Source organism: Humulus lupulus, chromosome 6 (genome assembly GCF_963169125.1).
Source record: "Humulus lupulus chromosome 6, drHumLupu1.1, whole genome shotgun sequence".
Taxonomy (NCBI): domain Eukaryota; kingdom Viridiplantae; phylum Streptophyta; class Magnoliopsida; order Rosales; family Cannabaceae; genus Humulus; species Humulus lupulus.
The window spans coordinates 2,178,551-2,193,476 of record NC_084798.1 but is presented as its reverse complement, the minus strand read 5'-3'; the positions used below and the strand labels follow the sequence as shown (position 1 = coordinate 2,193,476).

At 33.7% G+C, this 14,926-nt stretch overlaps 2 protein-coding genes and 1 long non-coding RNA gene across 3 annotated transcripts; 1 reads left to right on the top strand and 2 right to left on the bottom strand.

Annotated features, from left to right (window-relative positions):
* The first annotated feature begins 2,329 nt into the window (after positions 1-2,329).
* Positions 2,330-3,069, top strand: LOC133783603 (protein LEAD-SENSITIVE 1-like). The gene is made up of 2 exons (XM_062223252.1): positions 2,330-2,420; positions 2,537-3,069. Exons 1-2 carry the CDS (start codon positions 2,330-2,332, stop codon positions 3,067-3,069), a joined length of 624 nt encoding a protein of 207 aa, XP_062079236.1.
* A 2,926-nt stretch (positions 3,070-5,995) lies between these two features.
* On the bottom strand, positions 5,996-6,699 carry LOC133783684 (uncharacterized). Its single transcript, XR_009870918.1, has 2 exons — positions 6,367-6,699; positions 5,996-6,250 (listed from the first exon to the last, which is right to left on the bottom strand). It is a non-coding gene; the product is annotated as an uncharacterized LOC133783684 (long non-coding RNA).
* A 795-nt stretch (positions 6,700-7,494) lies between these two features.
* On the bottom strand, positions 7,495-8,426 carry LOC133783682 (zinc finger BED domain-containing protein RICESLEEPER 4-like). Its single transcript, XM_062223335.1, has 3 exons — positions 7,814-8,426; positions 7,607-7,724; positions 7,495-7,515 (listed from the first exon to the last, which is right to left on the bottom strand). Exons 1-2 carry the CDS (start codon positions 8,394-8,396, stop codon positions 7,624-7,626), a joined length of 684 nt encoding a protein of 227 aa, XP_062079319.1. The 5' UTR covers positions 8,397-8,426; the 3' UTR covers positions 7,495-7,515; positions 7,607-7,623.
* Between the last annotated feature and the right edge of the window lie 6,500 nt (positions 8,427-14,926).

The window sequence follows — 14,926 nt, the reverse complement described above, 5'->3', positions numbered from 1 at the left end:
AATATTACAAAAAAATTAAAACCTAAAGAAAACACAAATTGTTCTTTTATTGTACCAACTTGTTTCCTTTTTCCATTTTTAGGCGATGAATATGCTCCATTTTTTCAAGTTGGTACATTTTTATGCAATTGGGTTTTTCAAATTTTAATGTTTGAAGTTCACTGATGCAAGTTCTACTAATATATATATATATATATATATATATATATATATATTGGATCAATTTATGGATATTACCATCTATAGTTATAATAGATAGTAATGGAACGAGGATATTTCAACTAATTACCATTTATAGTTATATTATGAGTTATCTTTCTATTTCTATGTAGTTGGTTTAATTCTAATGGTATATAATAGGATGCTTCTTCATTTTTTTTTTTTTTTGGATAGTATTGAATAATTTATTTTTAATATAAAAAAAATTATTTGTTTTTAGTTTTGTTTTCTCATTGAAATATGACATTAGTAAACAAAAAAATAAAAGTGATAGCTACCTTTTGATAAGCGTTAGCTAGATTTTAATTCTAAATTACTTGACTTAATTATACTATACATATTATACTATACAGATGCTAGGTCTTTACACCTACAGGTGAATGGACACCTAATCTACCTATGATGACACAGAGACTAGGTTATGAAACAACAACGTGCACCAATCATGATCAGTATAGCTCTCATCGGTATAACCAAATGCAGGTAAACATGAAAAGAAGAAAACATATTCCCTTTATATTTTAGAAAATTGGGCAGCATAATAGCTACATTTGAATAAACTAAAAAATCATAACTTGCATAAATAAGTGAACAAAAATATATCTGGCACTCAGTGCCCTCGGAACAGATCAGAAAACATGCAGGATAAGTTTTCAATTTTTCAAACATATTATAAATATCAAAATTGGAATATGTTGAATGCAATTTAATACGAGTAAAATAAATCCAATAGTCTAGTTGAGTCCCTACCTCTTTAGATACTTCTTTAGAATTTAATCTGAGCCCAAAGTCACGCTCCTAAGCTTAAAGATGATCTTAGAGTGATTTAGTCCGATTTTAATATCATGTTTTTCCTACGTGTACCAAATGAGCAAACGATTATCATCATAGCATTCCTTATTCAAAATCGTGTCCAATGACATATAATATGACCATATTTAAAATTTCAAGTTCTGGAACCTCACCCAAGCGGTGCACAATAGCGGTTGGTCGCAGTATTGGAAACGTCGACGAATATATGCATGACATATATCAAAACGATCCTTTCGATGAGTACATCACGGAAGTACAACTCCTTTGCCCAAATGACCTCCGGTGTCGCCGGAAAATGCTTCCAAATAAGCGGAGATACCCAAAATCTCGCGGGAGAAAAATAGCGAGTTGTCCAAAATGGTTTAGTGGGCCATGTTCCTCTCTTGTGACACTGATTCCAATAGTACCAATCACTTGCCGAACGGTGGTTGGAGTTCGCCGGAAAGTCGCCTCAAAGTTTTGACGGCAAAAGTTCGGAGTGATCGTACTTGCGCATCCTTGCTCCTCGATGGTCACCAAATTTCGGGTTGTCGTCGTTGCCAGTCAGGGAAGCTGCAGGTCTCGGTGGCGTTGCAGTGGATAGAAAAGAAAGAAAATAGAGAGAGACTTTGACTCAGGTGGGTCCCACCTCTATAAAAAAATATTATATATATTTTTTTTTTCCTGAGACTTTACAATCCCCATAAATAACGCCCAAATCTTTTTGGACAGTGACAAGAATGCAAAAACCGCCCCTTTTCCTCCTTGACGTGTCAGGATTGAACCGATTTCTTACGTGTCAGGATGTTAATGGCTACTTTATTGACGCTTATTAAAAGCAGAATATGCCTCCTCGATTTCTAGTAAGCAAATGGGTACTTTTCAATCAAATCTTCATCACAATATTTGAAGTGTTAGTAAGTAGAAATATTTTTGATGCATTCTCATTATACATAGAGGTGACAATATCTATTTTAGGGACAGTAATTTATATGAAAAAAATAGTACTTGAATGAATGGAATTATAAACCGAGTGTGACTTTTCCTTAGACGTGGATGACAAATGATAAAGCAATATAATAATACGTTTTGCATTAATTCCAGAAGTAGCTAGAAGTAGAAAATCTTCTTACTTAAAATTATTCAAATTGCAAATTGCATAGATCGTATGTAAAGGCTGTTCAAAAAATGCAAACACCTTGACACTGACAGTGACTCAACCTGAATTCGTATATTTATATTCTTCTCCTTGACTGATATATTCATAAAAACAGAATTAATTGAACCTTCTTCTAATTCATTCGTTGATCGATAAGAGATGGGGATAGTGTGTGGTGTTGATCCACAAGATCTGAAAGCTGGAGATCACATTTTCTCTTACCGAGCCTGCTACACTTATGCTCATCACGGTTAGTTAGTTACTGTTACAATATTGTGTTATCATATATATATATATACATACTTTTCTTGGTCTAACACACTTGTCTCTTATTATATATGTTGTTGGTTGGTTTGTACGTTTTAGGAATTTATGATGAAGAGAATAATATGGTTATCCACTACACCAGAACACAGCCGGAATCTCTCCCGGAGACTGAGCCCGCCAGTGGAGGGTGTGATATCTGCAATTACCAACCAAAAGCTGAGAGAGGTGTCGTGGCTTGTTGCTTGGATTGCTTCCTAAATGGCAACAGTTGTAGTAGTAGTAGTCTCAACCGGTTTGGTTATGGCGTTTCGCCATTTCAGTTCTTGGTGAGAAGGATTGGAACGTGCAGCCTTGACCAAAGCGACGCCCCGGAAGTGGTGGTCCGGCAAGCTCGCCGAATGCTGATCGGAGATGATGACTTCGGCGAATACCATCTTCTAGACAACAACTGTGAGTCATTCGCTACTTATTGCAAGACAGGAAAGCGTTTGAGCTTTCAAGCTGAGTCTATGAAGAGCAGAGCTATTTTCTTGAAAGACAAGCCTTTTAGCTTTCAGAATCTGAAAACCACTGTCGCCGGACTGGTGTTTGGTTACAAGGTTGTTTTCATGATTAAAAACCATTTTATCTGAGTACTTGAGTTTTCCGACAATTGTAGTGTTGCTTGGTCCCACCAAGCTGATCTATTTCATTGAACTTTCTAAAGATTCTACTGTCACACGTGAAGTTATGTCTATGTTGATTGTTGGTCACACATTGCGTCGCCTTATGTTATGCTTTTAATATATATATATATATATTTTCCTAATAACACTACAAATTCCTCCAAGTTCGTCTACTTTACATTTCTTGAGTAACTTGCCCAACTACAGAGTTTGAATCAAGGTGATCCCAAGACAAGAGATGGACATGATTAGAAGGGGATTTGAACTTAGGGTGTCATTGGGAGTGACTCTTCTCTTGTGGCCATTGTAATAAGATAGAGTTGCATTTGCATGCATGCACGTAATAATAATAACAATAACAATAACAATAACAATCATAGTTAAATCATTGACTCTTTTTTTTTAATCTTATTTATTTGCAATTATTGATAAGTAATATATAAATTTATATATATATCACTACAAGAAATAAGCTCTTTGCCGGCAAAAATCAACCCCTTTCCCAGCGCAGTTTTGCGCCGATAAAGGTGACTTTTGCCGGCGCAATTCGGGGTTTGCGCTGGCAAAGGTATCGTGTTTAAAAAATGACAGCACTTTTGCCGGTGCAACCCCGAATTGCGTCGGCAAAAGTACCACCAGATTTTAAAATAAACATACAAACTTTTGCCGGCGCATTTCACCTAACACGCCAGCAAAAGTCAAACGTGTTTTTTAAATTTTCACACGTTTCAAAGAAGGTAGGTGGGTATACTTTTTCCGGCGCGTTTCGTTGCGCTGGCAAAAGTTTAAAAATGCGCCGGCAAAAGTCGTAATAATTAAAACGACACCGTTTTCCAGTAGGGTTTACTAAATACTTTTGCCGGCGCAATGAAACGCGCCGGCAAAAGTCATAACGATATACCCAGCCACGAGCCACCTTCTTCCCCATCTAAGTTCATTTTTTCTAAAACCACAAAGCTTCTCTCTCTCTCTCTCCTCTGTGATAATCTCTCCGACCACCGTGAGACATAATCCCACCATGGCTTCTCTCTCAAGGTTAGTATTCAGAATTTTTTAACATTTTTGAATTTTTTTCTCTATATTTTGTTTTGTAATTGTATTTTTTTTGTTATTCTCTCCCTATATAAACAGGTGTGTTGTAGCTCTTCTCGGTGAAACAAGTCTAAAAAGGTTAGTTTATATATATATATTTATATATGTTTATATATATTTCGGTTTATATATATATATTTATTTCGTTTTATATATATATTTATATATATCTGATTATATATATTAATTTATATTTATAAGTTTATATATATATGTATATATTTATATATATTAGTATATGTATATATTTATATATCCAAATATATGTATATATATATATATGCATATCAGTAAATATATGGATATATGTTTATATATATATGTGTAAATGTGTGTGTATATATGTTTATGTATATGTGTAAATGTGTGTGTGTATATATGTTTATTTAATGTTAAATATTTTTAGAAAATTGATTAATATAAATATATGTGTGTGATATTTGGTATTATAATTATATTTTTCTGTTAAATAAATAAATAAATATGTGTAGTTTTATAAAAATGAGATTAATAATGCAAAAGAAAATATGATTTTAGTATTTATTAAAAAAAATTTGATTTGAGTATGTATATTTTTTAATTTTAATGCTTAATATGTATATTAAAAAATAGATTAGATTATGTATATTAAAAAAAATTATATTATATTTTTTATATTAAATATTATTTGTTTATAAATATTTATTAAATAAATTGTTTTGATGTTACTGATATAAAATGATATAAAAAGATTTGATATATGTTATTAATCTTAGTTTATGTTGTGCATGTTATGAGAATGTTCTGTATATTGCTCTGGGAATATTCTGGTTATATATGTGTTTAATTTGTAGGTTTTTCAATTTTTGGGATAGTTTGAAATATAGTCGTTATGCTGCCCAAATTTTGTTGGAGTTAGTAAAATTAATAAAAGTTTAATAATTAATTAAATAAAAATTTAAGTATAATTAAAAATTCATCAAAAAAAATAATTTTTAACTATAATTTAAATAAAATAAAATTACCAATCATAATAATTAACAATTAATTTTAACATTAATATTAGATGTTTTGTAATTGAAAAGGTTAAAAATATAAATGATTTAATAAAATATAAATATAATAAAATTGTTATTGATTAAGTAAATAATCCAATACAAATTGAAGAATTTAATAAAAAATTACAAAATGAAATTAATGTATAATTAAATTAATTTTAAATTAAAAGTAATAAATAAATAAATGTTAAAGTAGACTAGTCAATGGACACGTGACAGTACATGATTGGTCTACATTGTTATTATTCTTAAAATAATTTTTAATTTATTTTTTAATTTAACAAAAAAAAAAATTTACATTTTTTAAAAAAAATTCAAAAAAATTTTCAACTTAAGATTAAGTATGAAAAATACATTTTTTTAAAATTTAATTTTATATTGTTAATATCCTCAAATTTTTTAATTTATTATTATTATTAAAATCTAGGGGTGCACACGGGTCAGATTTTCGGATTTCGGGTTCGGGTTTTGCGGGTTTCGGGTTACGAAAAATGGTACCGAAACCGATCTGAAATTTTCGGATTTTTTCGGGTTCGGGTTCAGTTGGGTTCGGGTGTAATTTCGGGTTTGATGGGCCATTTCTGATTTTGGGCCGAAAAGCCCAGATTTGCAAAAATGCCATTTTTTTTTTCAAAATTGCCATTTATTTTCAAAAATACCATTTTTTTTCTTTCAAAAATATCATTTTTTAGCAGTTTCAGTAGTACTATGTGCGATTGTTTCTGATATTTGCCAAAAAAAGATAAAAATTAAGTTACTTAAAGTTTCTATGTAATAATAACCTTTAATTGCCGAGTAAGTATACTGGTACTTATATATATTATCGTATAGATATTATATATATATATACATGTACAGCATCACAAAAACAAAAAGAGAAAATTTTCATTGATAATTTTGTTTCCAAGGAAGGCATTGGATTTTAGAGCAAGAGTTGGTCCAGCTACTTGTGCATTCTCCCTTGGGGCCATCACAACACTTGCAAACAAGTCCCAAAGTTGCAAAAACATTCGCATATCCTAAGAAAAAAAAGTTCATAATTTTTATCAAAATTAAATTTTAATACATGTATATATATATGTAAAATCTATTCAGAAAAGAGAAATAAAAAAGGGTTATTTGTGAAATTACTTACTTTGTTAAGTAGTGGAAAGAAACCTAGCTTGAACAGCCAATGATTTCTCTGAAGCAAGAACAACAAAAAGAACCAAAACAAAGAGCAAAGAAGGCTTCGAAAGACCCATTAATCTCTTCTTCTTCTTCTTCTTCTTCTTCTTCACATCAAGTTTTATTGAGACACAAACTTCAATTGAGCTTAGCTGAAGAAGCTACTAATAAACACAAGTCAACCTCTAAAACCCAACTGGGGTTTTTTAAGTCTTCCTTTCCCACTATTTGAAGAGCATCATTATTGGTTTATTAGAAAAATTTGTACGATATGCTATAATGATAGCTTAGTTCATCTAGAAGAAATGGTGGCCTTTTATTTTATTATTATTTGTTCTACTAATTTTCATAAAATACGTCAAAGCATCCAATTTATCAGATAATCCAACAAACAAACAAAAAGCAATACTTTACAAAATCAAATGGAAGCTTCATACAACCTTATGCTAGCTCAAACAAGCTCATAATAACAAAAACGTAATTATAAACATAACAACATTATAACCAAATGAAATGTGTTATATATCAAACTTTGCTATATAGATTTATTTATATATATATATATATATATAAAAGCCACTACACAGCTAACTCATATCAAACCTAACAAAAACCACATTCCTCCCAAATCTATAATCACCAAATTTAGTTAATAAAAAGTCCCCCCCAAAAAAAACTATCTTCTTTTTTCGTAAGTCTACAAAGCATGATCATATCAAACACACTATTACTACAAGATGTCAACCCACCCCACCACCCCTAATAATACAATTTCTTCTTTTTTTGTAAGTAGTCTACAAGCATGATCATCATCAAAGAAAGAAGAAAAAACAAAGAACTGAACTAAAAATAATCTAATCCAATACAAAAGAACACACTAATCCTAACTAGAACTTTGACCAATAAAAGAAGAAGAAGAAGAAGTAGAAGAAAAAACTGCAACCATAAATAAACAACGATAAAATCCATAAACTTAAGTACATAACTAGTTAACCACAAAACCAAAATAAAGTCCATAAGTCGTCTACAACTATAAACATTAAATTAAGTCTATAAAAGTTCAAAATACATGACCAGCAAAAGTCCATGCCCTTTTCTTCTTTCCTTTCCTTCATTCCTTTCAAAATTCAAATAAGAAAAATTAGTAAAGAAAAGAAATCAAGGATAATAAATAACATAAAGGCAGGTAAGTATGAATAAATTCTTACAAGCAATTGCAATTCTTTTAATTTGTAGATTGTTGTGCAGCAGATGAGGCTGAAGACTGAAAATTGACGGAGGATGAAGCTGGCCCAGGCCCAGCACTTGTAGGATCATTGGTCATCTCTACAAATATTTTTAATATAAAAGATAAATATTAGATTATAAAAAAACATTCACACACTTAAAATAAATATTAAAATGTATTAAACTACCTGACTCAAGATACTCTGATGTTTGAAGCGCTTCTTCTTCTTCCATATATTCTCGAGTTATGATGGGTTGATGTGATCCGCTCCACCAGTTATTGAGACAAATTAATGCTTGGACCATCCTTGGGCTTAGTGAGCTTCTAAAAGGATCTAAAATTCGACCTCCTATAGAAAATGCCGCCTCAGAAGCAACGGTGGTAACTGGTATAGCTAACACATCACGAGCCATGAGTGACAAGATCTTGTACTTGCACCCACTACTAGCCCACCATCCCAAAACATCAAAATTCTCAGTTGGTCGCTCAGGTTCCTCTTCCAAATATTTATCGACCTCATTTTTTGTCACTCCATCATCCTTCTCCAATCTTCGTGCCACAAACTCATCATGCAAATTTCGTGACTTCTTGTTGGCACTAGGTCGACCACTAACAGGCATGACAAATGTGGATGAAGAACTAACAATAGAGGTTGATTGTAGCTGAGTCATAGATGCCGATAGATGAAGACTTGATGCTGTCTCATTATATTGATCAAACATTGCCCGCATTGTCTTCTCTACCTTTTTCACCATCTCTTTGCACGTCATCTCATCATAAGTAGCACTAAAGCAATGACTGAGATAGTCAAGCTTGTATCTTGGGTCAAGGACTAAGGCAATTAGAAGTGTCTCATTGCAATTATCAAGTTTTCCCCAATACTTATCATACTTTAGTTTCATGCTAATTGCCATTGTCCTCAATAACTCATTATAATCATCGTCAGCTACTAAGTCACACAGTTCTTGTTGCATATTGGAGATCTCAATGAAGTACTTATTAGCAGTAACATAAGTAGACCCACTAAACTTTAATGTTACTTCGTAAAAAGTCTCCAAAAACCTCAAAAACACTGAAGCATTTTCCCAGTCATCAACAGTGGGGGGCCGTTCCTTTGGTATTCCATTTTTGTCAACCTCGTCAAAATAATTCATATAATTAGCATCTCTTTTCATCCTGTCAAATGCCTTCCGAAATTTCATTGCACAATTGAGCATTAGATATGCGGAGTTCCTTCTTGTTGGGACATCTAAACACAAAAGTCCTTTACATTCAATCTTTTCCTGCATGACACGCTCCTTAAAAAAATTTAGCCTAGCAGGAGAAGACCTAACGAACCTCACAGCATTTCTAATTGCTGCAATTGACCCATGTTTTTCCTTCAACCCTTCAGTGACAATTAGATTCACAATATGAGCACAACACCTCATATGTAAAAACTTTCCATCCAAAATTAGGCCTCGCTCTTTCTCCTTGAATTGTTGCCTCAAGTATCTAATGGCAACATCATTAGACGAAGCATTGTCTACCGTAATGGTAAACAACTTAGAGATGCCCCAATCTAAAAGACATAAGTCGATCTCATGGCCAATGGTTTCCCCTTTGTGATCTACCACTTGGCAAAAATTGATAATTCTTTTCTGATACTCCCAAGAATTATCAATCCAATGAGCAGTGATGACCATGTAATTCAAATTTTGAATGGAAGTCCAAGTATCGGTAGTAATCGATATCCTCTCACGACTCAAAATATTTTTCAATGTTGCCTTCTCCTCCTTATATAACTTCAATACATCTCTAGCAACATTCATTCGAGAAGGGATCTCAAACCGAGGTAGGAGTGTTTTGACAAATCTTTTGAACCCTTCACCCTCGACATGTCTAAATGGCAACTCATCCAACACAATATATTGTGTGAGGGCTACCCTACAAGCTTCTTTGTTATAAGCTATCGCTACTAAGTTTGTCTCCCCCTCTTTCCCTCCCTTTACATTCTGAAAGCTTAAAGTCTTTTGCCTCTACTCATCAATCTTATACGGACTTAGGTCACATACTTTCTTAAAATGGTTCCACAAATGACTGGTCCCATGTTTTCTACTATCACACAAGAAGTCAGACCCACAATAATTACATATGCACTTGGGGGGAGGAGACTCTTCGTTAGGATCTGTCGAGGGTGGAGGAGGATCTTCCTTGGTAAAATGATCCCAAATAGATGACCCTTTTCCCTTTGTTTTCCCGGTACTACTAGCACTAGGGATGGGGGGAGGTCTAACCCTCTTTCTACTAGCTCTAGTTTTTCAACCCTAATCAGTAGGAGGAGTAGGGTTTTCAGTTTGAGTGTGAGATAGTTGATCTTGAGCATCTATTGGGGGAAGAGTTTCATCTACCTCATCAATATCCATTACCTAACAAATCAATAGAAATTCAAGTAATTGTTATTGCTAGACAAAAGAAGATACTATAAACACAAAACACACATTGATATACACACAAAAAATATACTTTGACCATCGCATACAATAAAGTTTTAGTCATTGGTCCTTATTAATGCATCATATGTTCATTGCCTTACAAAAGTTAAACTAACAAAATATTCAAACTGAACCCACATTGCCAATCTCAAACCCAAAATCTCTGATTTTTGTGTACAAAACTTGCCCTTATTTCCAACCAAAACAAAACTTTAACTGCCTACTGTTAGAGCATTTCTTAATGTTAGAGCATTTCTTAATGGTTTGACAACTAACATATATATATATGTTAAGTTAATGATATATTAGAGCATTTCTTAATGGTTTAACAGTACATATATATGTTAACTAACATATAAATTTGAATTATATTAAGTTAATGATTTCTTAATCTCATAATTTGAATAATTTGAATTATATGAAAGAATTCTAACTTAATGGTGACCCGAAACCTGCCTGTCTACTTATATATATATATACATATATATATATATAAAATCTGATTCTGAATTATAAAATTCTAACATCTAACTTAACCGAAACTGCATATCCTAACATATATATATATTTTTTATATATACATATATATATACTAAATGTAAATATGTATTATGTACTGTGCTTACCGGACCGAGGCGAGGCGAGGCGTGTTGCGCCGCTGGTGGTGGCCGGTGGTGCCGCCGCGTGAGAGCTGAGGGAGGCGAGGCGAGGGAGGCTCCGGGCTCGTCTCGAAGGGTTGGGTCGGCGGCAGGCAAGGCAGTGGCTGGCACTCGGCTTCTCTTCTTCTCTCCTCCTTGCTGTTGCTGCTGTGCTGAAGCTTGAACCAAGAGGGAGGCTCAGCTCAGGCTGCCGTGGCCCGTGATTGATGTTGATGATGGTGCTGCTCTGCTGAAGCTTGAACTGAAGGAGGGACGACGAGGGAGGCTGGGGCTGGGCTGCCTCTTGACTGAAACGAAGGAGAAGAACAAAAAAAAAGGGGGTCGGGTAAAGTTTAGGGTTAAATTCAATTGTTTCAGATTTTGATTATATTTATTTTATTTTTTATTTTTTAAAAAAATTCAGTCGGGTTTCAGGTTACACCCGAACCCGACAGTACATATATTGCAAACCCGAATCCGACCCGATTTTTTCGGGTTCGGGTTAGGTTAAACCCGATTTTGTCGGTTTTTTCGAAAAAACGGATTCTCCGGGTTCGGGTCGGGCAGGTTTTGCGGGTTTTCGGGTTTTGCGGGTTAAATGTGCACCCCTATTAAAATCTTCCTATTTATCATTTTGTCTACTTGTTTTCAATTAAAGATTAAGTAATTTTGTTTAAAATCTAAGCAATAATTTAAGATTAAATATTTTTTTTACTTAATCCTAAATAATTGATTAAAAGCAGCAAATTTGATTTTTTTTTTTGTAAAAAATGAAAAAAAAAATTATTTTTTGTTACCTTTAAATTGGAAAACAATAAATTGGATTTTTAAAAAAAAATATAAAATATAAAATGATTTTTTTTATGAAAAATTATTTAAAATAATAATAATAATGTGTACCAATCATGTGGTGCCACGTGTCATTTAAGTGTTAGTAAGTTGTAAGTTTGAGTAATTTAGCCGCAAATATCTCTATAAATAATTATTTTTGCCAGGGATAGGATATTATTATCAGTTAGTGATAATTAGGGAGACAACCAGTCATGAAATACTTTGACTATCATTTCCCTCATTTTAAGACAATTATTAATATTTTCTTAATTATTTCGCTTAAAGATGGCGAGCGACAGGAGCTGGATGAGTGCGAGGAATCGTTGGTCTCTGGAGTATAGAAATGGTGTTAAGGAGTTCTTCGATATCGCCAAAAACCAGTTGAACGATCGGGGTTTGGTTCGCTGTCCGTGCAAGAAATGTGGGAATGTTAAGCTCCAGCCTATAAAAGCAATTTCGATGCATTTATTCAACAATGGCATCGTACAGTCCTACAAAGTGTGGCATTACCATGGAGAGGTGCTGCCGTCACCACCAGCTGTGGTACAAGATCATGATAGAGATGAGATAGCGGATATCCTGGAGGATGTTTACGCTGAAGATGACGTTCCCGCTGGAAACTATAATGATCCTCCCCAAGATGATCCTCAACATCGCGACAAGTATGACAATTTATTTAAGGAGATGTCAAGTGAACTGTACCCGGGTTGCCGAAAGTATTCCGCGTTGAACTTCTTGGTGAAGCTGATGCATCTCAAAGTAATTAACAAGTGCAGTAATCATTACTTTGATGGTTTGCTGGAATTGTTAGTCGACGCTATGCCTGACGGAACAATTTTACCTAAGTCTAACTATGAGGCGAAGGCAAAGTTGCGGAGTATTGGATTGGGATATGAGTCCATCGATGCTTGCAAGCATGATTGTGCACTGTTTTGGAAGGAGAATGCGAATTTGGAATTCTGTCCGGTTTGTGGTGAGTGTCGTTGGAATAGGGTAGGTTGGGAAAGACAATAAGTAATAAAATGTTAATTCAATAACAAAAAACTATAGTGATGCACCTAGTGGATGCCTTGGGGATAGTTAATGTATTCATGTATTGCTACTTATTTTTTCAAAATATTTGATGAAATATTTTGAAAAAGTGGGTAGTCGCACATGTCTGCTTACTATCTCCAAGGGATCTACTAGGTCGGAATAGGGTAGGTTGGGAAATACAATAAGTAATAAAATGTTAATTCAATAACAAAAAACAATAGTGATGCACCTAGTGGATGCATTGGGGATAGTCAATGTATTCATGTACTGCTACTCATTTTTTCAAAATATTTGATGAAATATTTTGAAAAAGTGGGTAGTCGCACATGTCTGCTTACTATCTCCAATGGATCTACTAGGTCGGAATAGTGTAGGTTGGGAAAGACAATAAGTAATAAAATGTTAATTCAATAACAAAAAACAATAGTGATGCACCTAGTGGATGCCTTGGGGATAGTCAATGTATTCATGTGCTGATACTCATTTTTTCAAGATGTTTGAGAAACATCTTGAAAAAATGAGTATTCGCACATGTCTGCTTACTATCTCCAAGGGATTTACTAGGTCGGAATATGGTAGGTTGGGAAAGACAATAAGTAATAAAATTTAATTTTAGAACAAAAAACAATAGTGATGCACCTAGTGGATGCCTTGGGGATAGACAATGTATTCATGTACTGCTCCTCATTTTTTTAAAATGTTTGAGAAACATTTTAAAAAACTGAGGAGAAGTACATGACTCATTACTATCTCCAAGGGATCCACTAGGTCGGAATAGGGTAGGTTTGGAAATACCATAATGAATAAATGTTAATTTTATAACAAAAAACAACAGACATACATAATTTGAATTAGTTAATTAATGAATATTTTAATGTAGAATGGCCGAAACAAGTAATGACACAGGTGGTAGCTCCAAGAGAGGCAGGGGAGCTTATTACGGTGCCAATATTGAGAAGGAGCTGGCCATCAAAAAAGTTAGTCATTTGAAAGTAGAGTTTGATGAAGAAACTGGAAAAGCTATTCAAAAGTACGGCAAGTGGTTCAACAATTCCATGGCTCGTTATTTGCGTAGCACCGTACCCCCAACTACACTAGCTTGGGAACAAGTAAAACCAGCTGATATCGAAGTTATTCGAAAGAGACTATCTGTAAGCATTCTTTAAACCTTTAATAACTCATTATTAAATATTTTGTCTATCTTCATAATATTTTAACAAATTCCAATTTTAATTGTGATTTTAGGAAAAATTCATTTATCCAGAAGACAATCCAGTAATCAACGATGCCATGGTAAGACAAATGCAAAAACATCTGACTGATTGGCGCCACACGATGAAGAAACACTGGGTAGATGTTGGAGGAGAGGTGGACAATGAGAGAGCGAAGTCAAAACCTTTTGTGTTGATTACTTCTTCTGATTAGGCAATTCTGTGTGATTTTTGGGCTTCTGATTCTCACCAGGTATGTCGTAGATTTTACATTAATTTTTAATTATAAAATTACAATTTAGATTAATGAGTACTGTTTTCTTTTTGAAGCGTATATCGAAGAAAAATAAAGAAGCTCGAGCTAAAATGACCATACCAGGAGGACACGGTTCCAAATCCATCGTTGCCCATGCCCCAAATTTCCTAATAAGGATTAAGACCTTGATTAGGAGGCGGGGAGGGCCATAATTGATTTAATATGTTATAAAATGAATAAATGCATGTTAATGTGAATTATATTATTATATGATGATAAATGCATGCATATGGGTGTACTTATTATGATAAGGGCATTTTGGTAATTTGGCCTATTGGGTGCATATTGTAATTTGTGAATGAGATTTCATTATTATGGAGATATATTCGAGCTATGTGGCATGAGACGATCTTAGATTAGGAGTTAGCGGTTTTGTCATAACGGGGTCAATTTTGGGGTAATAGAAATATTTATTTGGTGATAGATTGTGAATATTTGAGATCAGGGTGAAATTCTGGAAGTTTTGACTATAGTGTCCCCGGGGGTGTTTTCGGGACCCCGAGCACTAGGTTTTATTTGAGGTTACTTAAGCTTGAAGTAGCTTGTCAGATAAGAACGTACGTTAGAAACTTCTCGTTCTCTCTCAAAACAATCCGTTTTACCGTTTGAGCCTTTCTGAGGGAATCTTGAGTTCTAGGAGTCGAAATCAAGCGAGGGTCGAGGCATAGCGATCCTAGGAAAGATTAAAAGCTTCTTAACCGGAGGATTCAATGGGAAACAACCCAATCGAAGGTAATCTAAGTTTGAAGTTTTAATTTTTTTAAAGTTTTAAAGCTTAGAATTGGACTTTGTGAA

Coding starts and splice junctions, on each gene's coding strand:
- LOC133783682 (XM_062223335.1), bottom strand. CDS start 8,396: ATGACGTGCAAAGAGATGGTGAAAAAGGTAGAGAAGACAATGCGGGCA. Junction 7,725..7,813: donor ATCAGAGTATCTTGAGTCAG/GTAGTTTAATAC, acceptor AAATATTTGTAG/AGATGACCAATGATCCTACA.
- LOC133783603 (XM_062223252.1), top strand. CDS start 2,330: ATGGGGATAGTGTGTGGTGTTGATCCACAAGATCTGAAAGCTGGAGAT. Junction 2,421..2,536: donor CTACACTTATGCTCATCACG/GTTAGTTAGTTA, acceptor TGTACGTTTTAG/GAATTTATGATGAAGAGAAT.